The sequence below is a fragment of the Rana temporaria genome, chromosome 7 (genome assembly GCF_905171775.1).
Source record: "Rana temporaria chromosome 7, aRanTem1.1, whole genome shotgun sequence".
Taxonomy (NCBI): Eukaryota; Metazoa; Chordata; class Amphibia; order Anura; family Ranidae; genus Rana; species Rana temporaria.
The window spans coordinates 148,502,377-148,519,112 of NC_053495.1; the positions used below are offsets into that span (position 1 = coordinate 148,502,377).

Sequence of the window (16,736 nt, forward strand, 5' to 3'; positions counted from 1 at the left end):
AGCTGCAAGCTCTGGTCTGCATATAGAGGTCCAGTGTCGTTGTTATGTTCAGAATTGGATCAAGTCTCCGTAGGTTTGCATGCAAGGCCTCACTCATACACACACACTAGACTGTGCTTTGTTGGCTACATACAAGGTCTCATCTTTTTACTAGACAGTGGGTTTTGTAGTTTGCATGCTAGGCCTTGTCCTCCCACCCAACTGCGGGCTGTAAACATTGCAATTGTTCTCTGTGATCGGTACGCAGAATATAATTATGGTAATTAACTAATTATCTATTGCTTCATTGGTATGTCAGAGGGCTGTGCTCTAAATAAGCATGGTTTCTGTCGCTGGCAATGTAATGAAATCACAACTTTTACTGTGCTGGGTCTAGCGCTCAGCGGGCAGCACAATCGTTTTACTTGCTGGCCACTAGTGCATGAACAATGGGCTTGGTGGGACTACGGTTGTTAGGCCATAGATCTCTCAGGATCACATCACTGCTGTGAGGGCAGGAACTGGCTTGGAAGCTGAGGATGCAGGTCAGCGGAATGCAGGTGCGCCAAGGAGCAACAGGTGTGCGCAGCAGCTGAAGATAGGAACCAGCCTGGAAGCTGAGGATGCAGGTCAGAGGATGCAGGGGCGCCAAGGAGCAACTGGCACATGCAGATGCAAGCAGAAGGGTCAGACGAGCCAGGTAATGCATAGCGGGTCAGATACAGGCAAGAACGGCAGGCAGCGGATGGTCAGTGTTCAGGCAGGATCAGCAACAGAGGATCAGGCAGACAGATGAGCAGAATAAAGTCAAGGAAGCCAAAAGTCAGGACTGGAGAATAGCAGCAAGGTCAGGGAGCTGGGTCAGAGTAACAGGTGCAGGTTCAGGGTCAGGTCACAGGATAAGCAGCAGCTCAAACCGCAAGGATCTGGACTGTGGAAGCCCCTTTTAAAGGCTACTGCGCACCAAAGCAGCGTCACTGTGTGCGTTTGCATGATCGCCGTGATTGGCGCATGTATGTTTACTGCTGGCAGCCTGCTAGCGGGGATGCGCCTGAGCCCTGTTGCGGGTCTAAGAGGCGTGCGTCCATGACACAATAGATGGCTGCTAAGCATGCAGCAGCAGGGAGTGTTGCCTGGCTGCATCTCCAGCTGCACTGTGAAGATGACAGCTGGTAGAATCCTATGGTACTGTTTTATAAGGGGATAAGCATAACGCGTTTCAAGGGACATGGCCCTCTTTATCAAATGTACCTTTTCTAAATGTTCATAATTTTTTCCACACAAATGGCTTTATTTTGGTGGTATGTAATAACCACTGGATTTGCGCTGTACACTAAAAAAGACCAAAAATTTGGGGAAAAAAATGTGTTTTCTTAGTTTTTGGTATAAAATTTTGCTAATTTTCTTAATACATTTTGACAAATTTATACTGCTACATTTCTTGGGTAAAATTAACCCAAATCGAATGGTCAATTTTCCACTTGATTTTCCCCACAGTAGAGCGGGACTGTGTCCGTCTCTGCTCCGCACAGTGGGCCTGATTCCCAAAAGAGATACGCAGACTTAACTGCTGTTCAGTCTGTGCCTAACTTTGGAAACGGCTTTTTCCAAAGTTAGGCAGAAAATCTGACATGTGTAAGACACTTACACGGTCAGATCTTAGGATGCAGTACCGCATCCGCCGCTGGGGGCATTTCTCATGGAAATGCAACTTTGAGTATGCAAATGAGGACTTAAGCAGATCCACAACGCTTTCCAGCACTGTGATTTCTGCGTAAGTTCCGATTTTGCTGCGCAAAACTAGGGCTGGTTTTACAATGTGGAAAGTTAGTCACACCTTGTAAAGGCCCATTCAAGCGACGGCATTTGGTATACATTCCCGAGGGAGAACTCCACGGCAATTTTTAAATTCAAAACCGGCATGGGTTCCCCCCCCAGGAGCATACCAGGCCCTTAGGTCTGGTATGGGTTGTAAGGAGACCCCCCCATGCCGAAAAATCGACGTAGGGGGTCCCCCTACAATCCATACCAGACCCGTATCCAAAGCACGCTACCCGGCCGGTCAGGAATGGGAGTGGGGACGAGCGAGCGCCCCCCCCTCCTGAGCCGTGCCAGGCCGCATGCCCTCAACATGGGGGGGTTGGGTGCTCTGGGGCAGGGGGGCGCACTGCGGGCCCCCCCACCCCAGAGCACCCTGTCCCCATGTTGATGAGGACAGGACCTCTTCCCGACAACCCTTGCCGTTGGTTGTCGGGGTCTGTGGGCGGGGGCTTATCGGAATCTGGGAGTCCCCTCAAATAAGGGGGCCCCCAGATACCGGCCCCCCACCCTAAGTGAATGGATATGGGGTACATCGTACCCCTACCCATTCACCTGTAGGCAAAAAGTAAAAGTTAGTAAACACACAACACAAGGGTTTTTAAAATAATTTATTATTCTGCTCCGGAGGCCCCCCCTGTCTTCTTTATTAGCTCTAATACCAGGGGGGGCTTCTTCTTCCGCTCTCCGGGGGTCTTCTTCCACTCTCCGGGGGGGGTTTCTTCTTCCGCTCTCCGGGGGGGGGGGTCTTCTCCGCTCTCCGGGGGTCTTCTATCTTCGCCGCTGTTGACTCGGCGAACCCCGGTTCTTCTGCAGCTGTCCGGTGCCTTCTTTTCTTCTTCAGCGCTGGCTGAAGAAGAAGGTGTGTTATCTTTGTGTGTTAGCTCAATTACTAACAGGCAGCCAGCGCGGTCTTCTGTGACGTCAGGTTCTTCTTCTCCCCTCTTCCGATGTTGACTCGTCGCCTCTTGTCACTGTAATGATGGAAGCGCGCCTTGCATCCCATTTATATAGGCATCACTGTCCCATCATGCTCCGGCAGGTACCCACGTGGTGGGTGCACGTGGGTAGGCACCCCCCCCATGTTGAGGGCATGCGGCCTGGCACGGCTCAGGAGGGGGGGGGGGCGCTTGCTCGTCCCCACTCCCATTCCTGACCGGCCGGGTAGCGTGCTTTGGATACGGGTCTGGTATGGATTGTAGGGGGACCCCCTACGTCGATTTTTCGGCGTGGGGGGGGTCTCCTTACAACCCATACCAGACCTAAGGGCCTGGTATGCTCTTGGGGGGGGGAACCCATGCCGTTTTTTTCTTTGAAAATTGGCATGGAGTTCTCCCTCTCAGGAATGCATGCTGAGCGACGCTGTCATTTTTTTTTATAATTATTTGTTTTCCCGGCGCGTATATTTTTTTTCACCCGTCGCAACTTTAGTGTCCCGTCGCAATCCACAAAGCCGCCCGGCGTCAATTACGTTCGCGCGCTGCACGTCGGGAAAATTACGTCACACGCATGCGCAGTACGGCCGGCGCGGGAGTGCGCCTCATTTAAATTTTAAACGCCCCCCGGAGAGGAGGACCGCCTTGCGACGGCGGCACTTAAGTTACACGGCCTGAAATTTCTAGGTAAGTGCTTTGTGGATCAGGCACTTAGGTAGAGATTTTAAGTCAGTGTAACTTAACTGCTGAAAGTTAAGTTAGGCAGCTTTTTTGGGAATCAGGCCCAGTGAGTGGAGACAGACCGGTCATCTGCTTACTCAGCTGGGATCAGCGTAGCGTTGCCCCGCTGGGCAATCGGATTCTGTTCCACTAAGGCACCTGTGTGAATGAGGCCATAGAGTCTACAAGCTATGGTACCAATCTTTAAAAATATATTACACCTGATGTACTGACAGCTCATTTCTTGAGACCCTAACATGCCAGGACAGTACAAATACCCCCCAAATGACCCCTTTTAGGAAAGTAGACATTCCAAAGTATTTTGTAAGAGGCATGGTAAGTTTTTTTTTTCCCCCCCACAATTCTTTTGGAAAATGAAGATATTCCCCCCCCCCCCCCCTCCCACCCCCACACACAAAATTGACATATTAACAAGCTATTTTTCACACTGTATAGGCATACCTGCAACTATACACCAAAGCTCATTCTGCTACTTCTGAGTATGATGATACCACATGTGTGATACTTTTCCACAACCTGGCCACATATAGAGGCCCAACATGCAGGGAGCACCTTTTCTGCATTTTAAGGCCATAAATTACACATCTAATTTCCTGACTACCTATCACACTTTTGAAGGCCCTGGACAATAGAAACACCCACAAAATGACCCAATTTTTAAAGCAAACACTCCAATGTACATTCATTTTTTATTTTTTTCACACACAAAGTTGTTAATCTATAAGATGTTTCTAACACGCAGCATGTACTTACACCCCAAAATACGTTCTGCTAATCCTGAGTATGCTGATACCACATGTGTGATACTTTTTCACAGCCTGGCCACATACAGAGGCCCAACAGCCAAGGAGCACCATCATGTGTTCTAGGGACATAAATTACACATTGAATTTCCTGACAATCTATCACATTTTTGCATGCCCTTCATATTTCTAACTCGTAAATATCAAGAATTACACCCTAGAATACATTCTGCTGAGCAAAGGGTAAACAAAAGATTACCTGTGGTTTCAGTAGTGAAGTTGTCCACAGTGGAGAACGTTGGTCCAGGCAGCCGGCAGGGACATGGTCAGCAAAAGGAATGGTCTGGGCAGCAGGCAAGAATACTGTCCATAGTCAGTACAGGCAGCAGGCAGAGATAATGTCAGCACAGCCAAAGCATTGGTCCAAGCAGCAGGCAGAGATATGGTCAGTAACAGCCAAAGGAATTGTCCAGGCAGTAGGCAGAGACATGGTGAGCACAGCAAAGTATTGGTCTTGGCAGTAGGCTTGAACATGGTCCCTAGTCAGTAAAGGTAGCAGGCAGAGGTATGATCAATTAACAGGCCAGAGTAAGTCACTAGCAGGCAGAGATACAAGCCTTGGGGCCTCATAAGGCAAGACCTGGGCACAGGGGTAGAGGCTTCTTCCCACCCAAATCTTTGAAGCCTCTGGTCTCCAGACCGTAATCCGGGAATTACAAAACCTGGAGAGAACCAAAAACGTTGTTTTCTCCATTTGAAAAAACTATCCTGAAGTCTCTCACATACAAGACCTATGTGATATTGTGAATCCTCCTTCTACTACAGTAGTGGGCAAAAGATCAGTCCAAGTGGCAGGGAGAAACTTGGTCGATAATTTAGGCAGTAAGTAGAGGCATTGTTAATAAAAAGGCCAGGGTCAGTTCAAGAGCAGGCAGAGGTATGGTCTGTTTAGGTGGTAGGCAGTGGTGTGGTCAAAAAACATTCTAGGATCAGTTCAGGAGCAGACAGAGGCATGGGGAGTGTGAAGGAAAATGTCAGTAATTCAGAATTACGTTTACCATACTTTACTAATATTGTAGATTAGTATGGTAATGGTGAAAACAGTCACCTATGTAGAGGCCTGGTTGGGAAGGACACTGGGGATAATAAGTGGTGTCTCGTCTAACTCCTCTTCTGGAGCACACCATATATATATATATATATATATATATATATATATATATATATATATATATATATATATATATATATATATATATATATATATATATATATATATATATATATATATATATATATATATATATATATATATATATATATATATATATATATATTACATATATATATATTACATATATATATATATTTTTACATATATATATATATATTTTACATATATATATATATATTTTACATATATATATATATATTTTACATCTTTTGGTCTCCTTCTCTGGGAGAGACTTTTTCAGGAAAATAGTTTTCGTGCAGTCTGCTCACTGCATCTGAGCGAATGGTTTCTGGTGAGCCTTCTGGATACAAAAGGGGCAGTGAAGAAAGGATAAAGGTGTCTTGGTGGATTTGCAGTAGATCACATATGAATTATAAATAACCAACTTGAAAAAATAAATGGATACTTTCTTGTAGCAATGATGGGTTCTTCTTACAGCAAGGTAGGGCTGAATCATCTGATCTTTTGAAGTCGACTGCTCCCATGAACAAATTGTAATGATGCACACATTGTGGTTTCTGGACTGGGCAATTCCTTTCGGGGACTTACTAGTAGGTGTCATTGATGAAAGCATCTAGATGTCTCATTTGTTCCTCCACTTCATAGCCAATATTTATTTGTTTCACAAACTCACTGACTCCCCTCGTTGTAGCTCTTCCTACTAGCTCTCACGGTGCCCCATACTAGTGTTTTCTTCCGGTGAAGATTGCGCAAAAGGTGCAAACTGGTGAAGGAAATATCAACCTAGAGAGAACCCTTTTCAAGGAGTGAAAATAAAAGCTCCCAAGCTACTTTTCCACTTGATCCAATATAGTCTGGGAAGGGGGGGGGGGGAAAGAGGGGGGAGGAGGGGGGGAAGGGGGGGGGAGGAGGGGGGGAAGGGGGGGGGGGGGGGGAAAGAGGGGGGGGGGGAAAGAATGGGTGGACCAAAATGCTCACATTGAGCCCCGTCAGCAGGTGCTGAACGGGCTAGGATGGATGGAAATGACGATATGGGTCAGAGCACAACCGATCCCCCCCATACAATATACCTGAGACTCTTCTACCTACACCCAGCTCCAGTGCCAAATCCAAAGACGTATGGCCCCATTCTCTCCCAAGGCGCCCATCCATAGCATTAGCTTACCCCAAGATCCTCCACAGACCTGAATTGTCCCCCCTATGCGTGCGGGTCGCAGTTCTCCCCAGTTCCTCCCATTCAGGATTCCCCGACCACTGTAGCTGCCATCTGTTGACGACTTTTAAAATGTGTGTAAACTCTAACAAACTTTTCTTATTTCTCTCATTTGGTCTGTTAACTATACCTTTACCTTTTTAAAAAAATTTTTTTTTTTTATCTGTCTGATAAGTGCAAAAAAAATGCAGATCTTGCCAGATATCTTAATTCTTAGGAATAACTCACTTAAATCTGTCCAAACCAGAGTCTAGTAGACATCCCGGGTATGATAAAGTTTGAAAAACAAAATCATAAATTATAATATAATAAATAATTATAACAAATAATAATGTAATTATAATAAAAAATATTCAATAATGTAATCAAATCAAAAACACTGAACTTTGCTCAGTTGCAGAATTGTCGCTGTCATTACTTTTATTGTTTGATGATGAATTTCCCCACAAATCACTATCACTCAATTCTGCAAGTGATTCTTATTTATTATCGCTGTTTTCTAGCTGCTCTAAAACCACTTTTGATGTAAAGGGACACTTTTTGATTGCTATGGACAATCTACAGTTTCCAGGCAGAAAGAGCAGTTTTTATTTTATAAAAGTACATGCAGAACACTGGGCAGACCACTAGGGACAAGGGGGGTGTGTATTTATTTCAAACAGTACTGTAATCTATAATATTACAGTATACTGTATGTATTGTGTATATTTACTTTTTTGAATTTGGTGCCGATCTCCGCCCCCGTGCGTCGTAGCGTCGCAGGGAGCGAAGCTCGGCGGCACACGGACACTGTGTGAATCGAGCGAGGAGACAGCTCGCTCACACAGCGGGGAGGCATCGCAGGATCCAGGGACAAGGTAAGTTATTCCCTGCCTGTGGACACTGCGATGCGATCCTGAGTCTGGCTCGGGGTTACCGCCTTTGGTTCTGAAATTCCCCCCCGAGCCTGACTCGGGAATACCGCTGAGTGGGCTAATTATTCTATCTTGTTTCGGTTGTTATGATAAATTGCTTTGAGTGAGCATTATCACCCTAGAACAGGAAGTATATTACTTGCAGGATCACCAGGTGAAAATAAAGGGGGGAAAAGCCTAAAAAGGGAAACCTTGCAGGCACCTCATCAAAGTACTGGTTACCTGCAGTGTATAAAATGTTTTCTTTTGGTGTTTAGGTACCTTTTTTAAGCTCAGTCAGACCTGTCAGTTGTGCTATATAGTAAAGTCACTTGCGTTCACTGCAGCACACCATGCATGCAGTGCCATTCCTTTTCAGTGACATCCTAATGCACTAAGGCAAGGCATATATTACAGTGTGTCACAATGCAGGTAAGGCATAGCCATGTTTTATGGTTTATTGCATCTGAGAAAAAAGGGAAAAGTACACCCAACAGTGATCGCTGCAGGTAATCGCTGGCTGAGCGGACAGCTGCTGCCAACTTGTCAAAGTGTCCAGGGCTTGTTGGCCGCAGCTAGCTGCAGACAGGCAGGTTCCTGGCACTGTCGTTTTTACAGGCGCTGATCTATGATGGCGTGGTCAGTTTGCGTCCCTCCGTCATCCCACTGAGATGGACGGAAGTAACGCGATGATGCGATATTAACTCAACGTTTCAGCTAACATAGAAGGAATTTGGACTGATGCTGGCTTCTATGTTGGCGTAAACGTCGAGGTAATATCGTATCATCGCGTTACTTCCACCCAACCAAAATACCCCTGAAAATCGTGCACCAGGACGCCAACAAGGGGCTCATCCGTGCAGGGCAGATTACCCTTTATATAATCGCCTGCTACATACGCCGTGTGCCAGGACTATCAGGCACTCGGCAATGTAATTGTAACTTTTTTAACTTCTGTGGAACCAATACATTTTAATACGGCATTGCGCAATGAGGCTCTCTTTTTGCTCTTATCATCCCCATTCATCCTTATGAGGCACATCTCTACTTCCATGAAGTCATCCTAACCATTCGGGGCATCCCCACATGCGCATAAGACCATACTAGAGATAGGTGGTCCATATCCAGTGGTGAGTGTACAGCTATGTGGGGCACCCAGTCCTAGCACCAATCCTGTAGGAGACATCTTTTGAGCAATGAGTACCATATAGGATTATCTGATGTCATTATTTTAATGATGCCTTTTCATTAATATATTTTTTTGTTTGTCCCATGATTTGTCTACTACTTGTATCTAACTCTTTCTAGCGCAATTTTTTGTTTTCCTATGCATGTTATTGCTTTGGTAATACTCTGCAAGTTTATTTTTGCAGCTGAAATTTGTTATTATAGGTACATTCTCATATACATAGGCGCTGTCCAGTCCTTATAGTCAATCAGGGCTGAGGGCTCTTGTGAGGAGTAGTAAGACGTGATGTTATGTCTTCAGGAAGATATGTACAGCACCCTACTGGGCTCTTCCACCAGCCTCAAGTTGGCTGCATTGCAAAGTGAAGCACAGAAACCTTATAATGTTACTAGGTCCAAAATAAGGACTAATACAAACAGGTTTTATTTTACACATTTCATTAGTGCTTTGAGGGGGGGGGGTGAGGAACCAGGAAATCATACACTGACTAAACTAACTTTAAAGTATATTTTACCTCAATATTTCATATTCCTGATAGGTGCCTGTTTTACCCTGTGCTTGTGTTAAAAAGTATCCTGCTCTCTTTGCGTTTTATTTTCTTTTGTGTGAAATACGTGGTGATCTTGCCAGTCCCTCTGCTTACCTCCAAACTGCTTCTCTGCTTTCATTTGTTCAAACTGACTGTGCTAGTCATGGTAAAACATCCATCTCAGCATGGTCAGTTTTCTGACTGTGCTGGGAACAGTCTGTCTGTTCTCCAATTACCAAGCCTTGTGCGGACATACCCCCTTGCACAGCTCTTCACTGGTAAGATCGGTGTATTGCTGTTTCTCTCTCTTGCTGACGCCCCCCCCCCTGCCGTCTCCACCCACACTTCTTCAAGCCCCTTATGCAGCGGAGAACATACATGTGATTATTTGCCAAGATGCTAAAACTGAGCTGCAGCATGGTTGCCAAGACCATACAGCGGTTTAACAGGACAGGTTCAACAGGCCTTGCCATGGTCGACCAAAGAAGTTGAGTGCGCGTGCTCAGCGTCATATCCAGAGGATAGAAAAAAGTAAAGGAGCGCCCAGTATCCAGTAAGGTGGGTATAAAGGTGTTTTATTGAAATCTCAGCAATAGAAAGAGGCCAATGCGTTTCGAGGGACTAAGGACTTCCCCAAGGTTGCCAATACAAGTGGTTATGGAATGATCCTGTTGCGGGGGGGGGGGGGGGGGTTGCCTCTGGCACATGGATCGGACCGTTCGATGCCCAAAACGCTGGCTGTGAAAATCTAGCGCAAATCTAGTCCAATCCATGCGCCAAAGGCACCCTCCAACAGGATCATTCCATAGCCACTTGTATTAGCAGCCCTGATGAAGGGGGAGTATTTGGTCCCCCAGAGCGTGCTGGCCTCTTTCTATTGCTGACATTTTAAAAAGGTACCGGGCGCTCCTTTATAAGGCTATACCCCCGAGGTAGCAGCCCAGGCCTGAACTGGACTCGCTACCACCTTTTCCTCTAACTGGGCAGGAACCTCTGGAAACAAATTCTTTCCATTTGCCCATACTCCACATATATAGAGATATTCCTGTCAGAGAGGACCGAAAAAACAAGGACTATTATGAATACACTGACTATATGATTATTCAAAAGTACAACATTTATTAAATATATGTATTGCACATGATAGGAAGAAATTTATTGAACAAGGGCTAAAATTAGTTGCAGTGAAATCTGAACCCATGGGTATTAAACAGACTAACACTGTAACATACACATCTATAACAATCAACATAACATAAAACATACAAGGGGGACCATCCAGACGTCAGATAGAAAGGAAGGATGTCCATCTCAAAAGGGAAATCCCTAAGTATACATTACAATAAATAATTGAAAGACATATATTGAAGGAGATAGGCTATCCTTCCTGACCCTCTGGAGCTCGAGTTGCTGTGAAGAAAAAGGCTAGAGATAGTATAGGTAGAGTCAGAATAGTAAGATTAAATCACTAGGCTGCAGCCATTATATATAGGGCAGGTAATAGTGCACATTGTCCTTACATCTGATATAATCCTCTATGAGCAATTCCAGTGTTGTATCCTCTTTTAAAAAAGAAACATAGATCTCAGTTTAGAGAAAAAGGTTCATTGGCAGAGAACACAAGCTTACTTCAGGTGTATTTAAATCAAAGTGGCTTAGTATCACACAATCCTAAGGATGCAGTGGTAATGATGTATTTCACAATTAATTTTCAGAGGAGGCTCCTTGGTCGTTGAGTGTTTTTACATCAGTCAGAGTTCGAGTTCACATCGATACATCAAAGCACCCGGGTGTCCGTAGTATATGATATATATTTGCTTCAGAACACACTTCGGGTATTGCAGGTGTTTTGCATCCGGAGTCTAGCCAGACTAGTGTTCGCTTAATATTGTGGATTGATATGTGGGATCTGGATATGATCACACTAGCTGGGGTTAAGCCTTGATTAACACTCCCGGATCTTTGCATTCACGAACAGGCTTTGTGACACTCTGTAAAGGTAGCCAATTCCACCATCTGTTACTCTAGCAGAAAAGTCTTCATGGATTCCAGCATTGCTTTTGCATCACCGTAGGGGGATCATACAGACACCGAGGTCTGTTTGACGGTTGGATAGCCGAGGTTAGCGCCGACTAGTTTCGCAGGGTATTGCGTAGCTTCATCTGGGTGTACCGATACAAAAAACAGGATCACCATACTCCACATAACCTACAACAGAGACTTCTAGTCAGTCCAGAGCAATTTACACCTCCTCTTCTAAGATATCCAGAGGTTGTCTTTGGGAAATAGACATATGAGTGCTGCCAGCATTGCTGCAGAGGTTAAAGGGGTGGAAGGTCAGCCTGTCCGTGCTCAGACCATCAAATTGGTCTGCATGACTGTCTTCCCAGAAGGAAGCCTCTTCTAAAGACAATGCACAAGAAAGCCTGCAAACAGTTTGCTGAAGACAAGCAAACTAAGGACATGGAATACTGGAACCATGTCCTGTGGTCTTATGAGACCAAGATAAACGTATTTGGTTCAGATGGTGTCAAGCTTGTGTGGCGGCAACCAGGTGAGGAGTACAAAGACAAGTGTATCTTGCCTACATTCAAGCATGGTGATTGAAGTGTTATGGTCTGGGGCTGCATGAGTGCTGCCGGCACTGGGGAGCTACAGTTCATAGAGGGAACCATAAATGCCAACATGTACTGTGACATACTGAAGCAGAGCATGATCCTCTTCCTTCATAAACTGGGCCGCAGGGCAGTATTCCAACATGGCAACCACTACATTGCTAAAGAAGCTGAGGGTCTGATGGACTGACAAAGCATGTCTCCAGATCTAAACCCTATTGAGCATCTGTGGGGCATCCTCAAAGGAAGGTGGAGGAGTGCAAGGTCTCTAACATCCACCAGCTCCTTGATGTCTTCATGGAGGAGTGGAAGAGGACTCCAGTGGCAACCTGTGAAGCTCTGGTGGACTCCATGCCCAAGAGAGTTAAGGCAGTACTGGAAATTAATGGCGGCCACACAAAATATTGACACTTTGTGCCCAATTTGGACATTTTCACTTAGGGGTGTACTCACTTTTGTTGCCAGCAGTTTAGACATTTACGGCTGTGTGTTGAGTTATTTTGAGGGGACGGCAAATTTACACTGTAATACAAGCTGTACACTCACTACTTCACATTGTAGCAACGTATCACATGAAAAGATGTAATAAACTATTTACAAAAATGTGAGGAATGTACTCACTCTTGTGAGATACTGTATACATGATATGCCATTTTGGCTGTGTTAAATAGGCTTCCCCAATTTTAATGTATGCTTGCAAGTGTTTAGAGCTTGCCATCATGTGGAAAGTTACCTTGCTGTTAAAGTGGTTGCAATTTTTTTTTATTTTTTTTAATAAACATTTCATACCACATATCCATATCACATATCCACTGTGCAGTTTGCATTCGTCACTCACAAGTGACTTCTTCACTCACAAGTGACTCCTGAAGAAGTCACTTGTGAGTGACGAATACGCGCAAGAGTCTTGTTCAAAAAGGTACCGGATGTGATGCCAGCGAGTCCGCCACTCGTTTTTTTATATGCTGTATTTTAAAACTACCTTTGTGAGTACCTATTGTATAAGCTGTTTTTATACTATCAAATTGCTCCTACGTTATGCTATTGGTGCTTTCCTTTATCTTTCCGAGGACCATTGCCACCTCCAACGGCCTGAAATTTCGTTGCTGCACTTATCCATATAGAGTTGTTTTATGCTGTTGCCTTACAGCAGTAAGGTAAGGGGACATCTGCACTACTTTTAAGGAAATTTGAACCCTTCCCCGGCAAGCACTAGATGTTTGGACACTTGGCACCAGCACTTTATTACATGCGTTCCAGTAGCGTTCAGCCTGCTGCTCCTGCATGAACACTTATGCTGTTTTCACTGTTTATATGTTTGCTATCACCTATGTGTATAGTTTTGTAGCCTTCTGGCTTTAGCAGTGCCTGCTGTCTTATTCACCTAGCACTATTGTGTTCACCTTGGATTTGTTACCATGCATCACTGAAGTCTTGTATTGTTACACTGTTTAGATGCACTTATTTCATTTTTGGATCTAGCACTGTATTTGAGATTCATACTATTATTTGCTATCCCTACAGCGCAGCACTATTTTTTTTATTCATATATTTTGGGTTTTGATACACTTGCAGTGCCGCAGCAGTTTTACCTTCTTTCTCCCCTTGTTTGTTCACTGTCCTTCCCCACTCTCCCATCCCCCCTCCCTTCCCTTTAGTTTCCCTCCCACAAGTCCTTTGGTAGCACGGTAATACCCCTTTATATATATATATATAATGTGTGTGTGTGTGTGTGTGTGTGTGTGTGTGTGTGTGTATATATATATATATATATATATATATATATATATATATATATATATATATATATATATATATATATATATATATATATATATATATATATATATATATATATATATATATATATATATATATATATATATATATATAAAGTTCTAAGTAATTTTCTAGCAAAACATTTTTTTTTTAACTTGTAAACACCAAATCTCAGAAAGAGGCTTGGTTCTTAAGTGGTTAAATAGAATGTACCATCCTGCAAGAGCAATGTCTCATTCAGATCTATGGGAGCTTAGTGCACAATTGGCTCAGAACTAGATTTTTACCATGCGGGCTGCAATAAAAGTGAGACCGCTGACGGTGATAAGTAAGCACTTGCTGGGGTTGGCCCATCTGTGTGTATTTAGAGAGCTTGTCCTTTACTTTTCAATAATGTTTATTACATTTTCAGCATAACTTACAAAGGTAACGTCTTTCAACATGAAATAAGTTTTCAATCTGGGTCACATGACAATAAACCATTACATTTGAGGAGGCCTCCTCCCATAGCATATGAAACCCATTAGCAAGCAATAGACAAAATTTACGTTTCTTAATAAAACTTCAAGTATGTAGAGGAAAGGAAAGTAGAACAACAAAGAGAATCAAACCCATAGAGGAATGACAAAAAAGGAGTCAGTGGAAGGCGGAGGGGGGGGGGGGGGGGGGGAGCTGAGGCTCAGTACCCCTTAAAGCAGTCCACAAGACCACATCTAAGTTGCGATCGACCTGGGATCGTTGGTCAAGTAACAGATCCATGGGTCCCAGACTTTATGGAACAGCTTCATCTTGTCCTGAGAGCTTGTCCTTTAACCAAAGAAAGGGTAAAATCTGTTTTTTTTTTTTTTTTTTTTTTTTTACCATGAGTTGGCCATTCCCTTGGAAAATCTTAACCGCATAAATGCATAGTGTAAAATAAAATGTATTCAGGTAATTGTCAAATCTTCCAGAAAAGGAAATTTTTACAGTAAAAAGAATTAAGACAATGTTTTTCGCCATCCTTTTTCATGGTTTCGACTCATGTGGAATATTCATGTGTTACTTTCTGGCCAGTCCAAGTGTGGCGATCCCCTGATCTTATTGAGGAACCGGGGCTGCCCTGTTACCCATACATATTTTTGATGGGTAATGGTATACTGGAAACATTTGCTGGTTTCTCATATTACAAACACATGTTTGCATTATGTTTAATGAGTTTTACATCTGCTTAGCAAAGCAGGAAGTCTGACTCACTCATAAATGTTTTAAGGTGTAAAGGTGAATGTATGCTGTCCAGTGTCTCTGTACTTTGTGCAAGGTCTTTTTTTTTTTTTTTGGTGTTTGCTATTTTGCTTTCTGTTTGATGCATGATATGACAGATCAAAAAGGGATCTCCCCTTCACATGAAACAACAATATTGGTTTTTCCCTGCAGGGAAACTTCAAGGGCTTCAGAACATCCTGTGGTAACATCCTAGTGAATTACATAAGCTCACTTTAATTTACACCTTGCTATCTGGGGTATTCTAACATTTTGCAAGTTTTTTTTATTAAATAATTTTTACAAGAACATATGTTGCCATTGAGAACATTATATGTCATTCTGACAGCTACAATGAAATGAGTGGCATTTTCTTAATGTTGTTGAATTTCTTGATTAAGGATCGCCCACTGTATATATCCATCGGCAGAATGGCACGGACAGGCATAATCGTGTACCTGTACGTGGCCCTTTAAATGCCTGCCTTGTGGTTGCGAGTGCGCCGGCGTTCTTGCGACCCCGCCGCCTTCCCTGTGAGTCCGACTGCGGGTCCCACGGACTCGATCCCCGCGGAGATCCCTGGTCTCATGGAGGTATAGACCTGTGAGATGCTTGTGTAAACAACCATCTCTCCGGAGCGGAGATCAGTGTCATGTGACACAGAGCCCATCCCCCCTACAGTAAGAAACACTATGCAGAGAACACTTAACCCCTACAGCGCCACCCCTTCACTGCCAGTGTCATTTCCACAGTATCTAGTGCATTTTTATAGCACGGATCGCTGTGAAATGACAATGGTCCCAAAAATGTGTCAAGTGTGCAATGTGTCTGCCATAATGTCACAGTCATGAAAAAAATCACTGATCGCCGCCATTACTAGTAAAAAATTCATAAAAATGCCATAAAACTATCCCCTATTTTGTAAACGCTATAACTTTTGCACAAACCAATCAATAAACGCTTATTGCGATTTTTTTTTTTTTGATTTTTTTTCAAAATTGGCGCTCTATTTTTGTTTTATAGCGCAAAAAATAAAACCGCAGAGATCATCAAATGCCACCAAAATAATCTCTATTTGTGGGGAAAAAAAGGATGTCAATTTTGTTTGGGGGCCACGTCCCACGACTGAGCAATTGTCATTTAAAGCGATGCAGTGCCGAATCGCAAAAAGTGGCCTGGTCTTTGACCACCCAAATGGTCCGGGGCTGAAGTGGTTAAAGTGATATTTAATAAGAAACATGTTCTGTGCTGTGTTTTGCACAGAGCAACCCTGACCCTCCTCTTTTCGGGTTTCCCGGTTCCTCCTTCCTGCAGAGTGCCCCCACAGCAAGCAACTTGCTGTTGGGCACTTCTGAGCTGCTGCTCTGTGTGTCTATTCGCACACAGACCATGGCTTGGCTTCGCCCCCGCTTTCTCCTCATTTGCTCTCTCGCTGTGATTAACTAAAAATGTATTGATATATGAATAAAAATCTCATCACATGAAGTGCAGATAATTGAATACAGCACTGATTTGTAGTAATTCCATCACAATACATATATGTATATAAAAAAGTTCAATATATCAAAAGAAGTGTGGATGAAAGATTACATCTTGAAAACTTGACGCGTTTTGTGAGACAACGCTTACTTCCTCAGGAGTAAATGCAATTAACAATACATGTCTGTAAATTAATACATCATTATAAGTAGTGTTGTACCGATACGGCGCCGGGTGCATAAATTTAGGGGGACGCCAGGCAGTGTGTGTCACTGCCGGATCCATCCCCCTAATGTTCCTGTGTCCCTGTGCCCTGTGAATGGTCATGTACGGCGGCGGGGCTATCTGTGATCACGGCGGGCTGGCCTATCCACGATCACGGCGGGGCT

At 43.9% G+C, this 16,736-nt stretch overlaps 1 protein-coding gene across 2 annotated transcripts in view; it reads left to right on the forward strand.

The window, feature by feature from the left end:
- TADA1 (transcriptional adaptor 1) overlaps positions 1-16,736 on the forward strand; it is a 65,286-nt gene that overhangs the window by 34,573 nt on the left and 13,977 nt on the right. The window contains exon 7 of one of the 2 annotated variants that reach the window (XM_040360113.1): positions 12,921-13,007. The exons of the other annotated variant lie outside the window; for it this stretch is intronic. Coding sequence (XP_040216047.1) covers positions 12,921-13,007 — 87 coding nt within the window. The remainder of the gene's footprint in view (positions 1-12,920; positions 13,008-16,736) is intronic. 2 annotated transcript variants of the gene reach the window in all.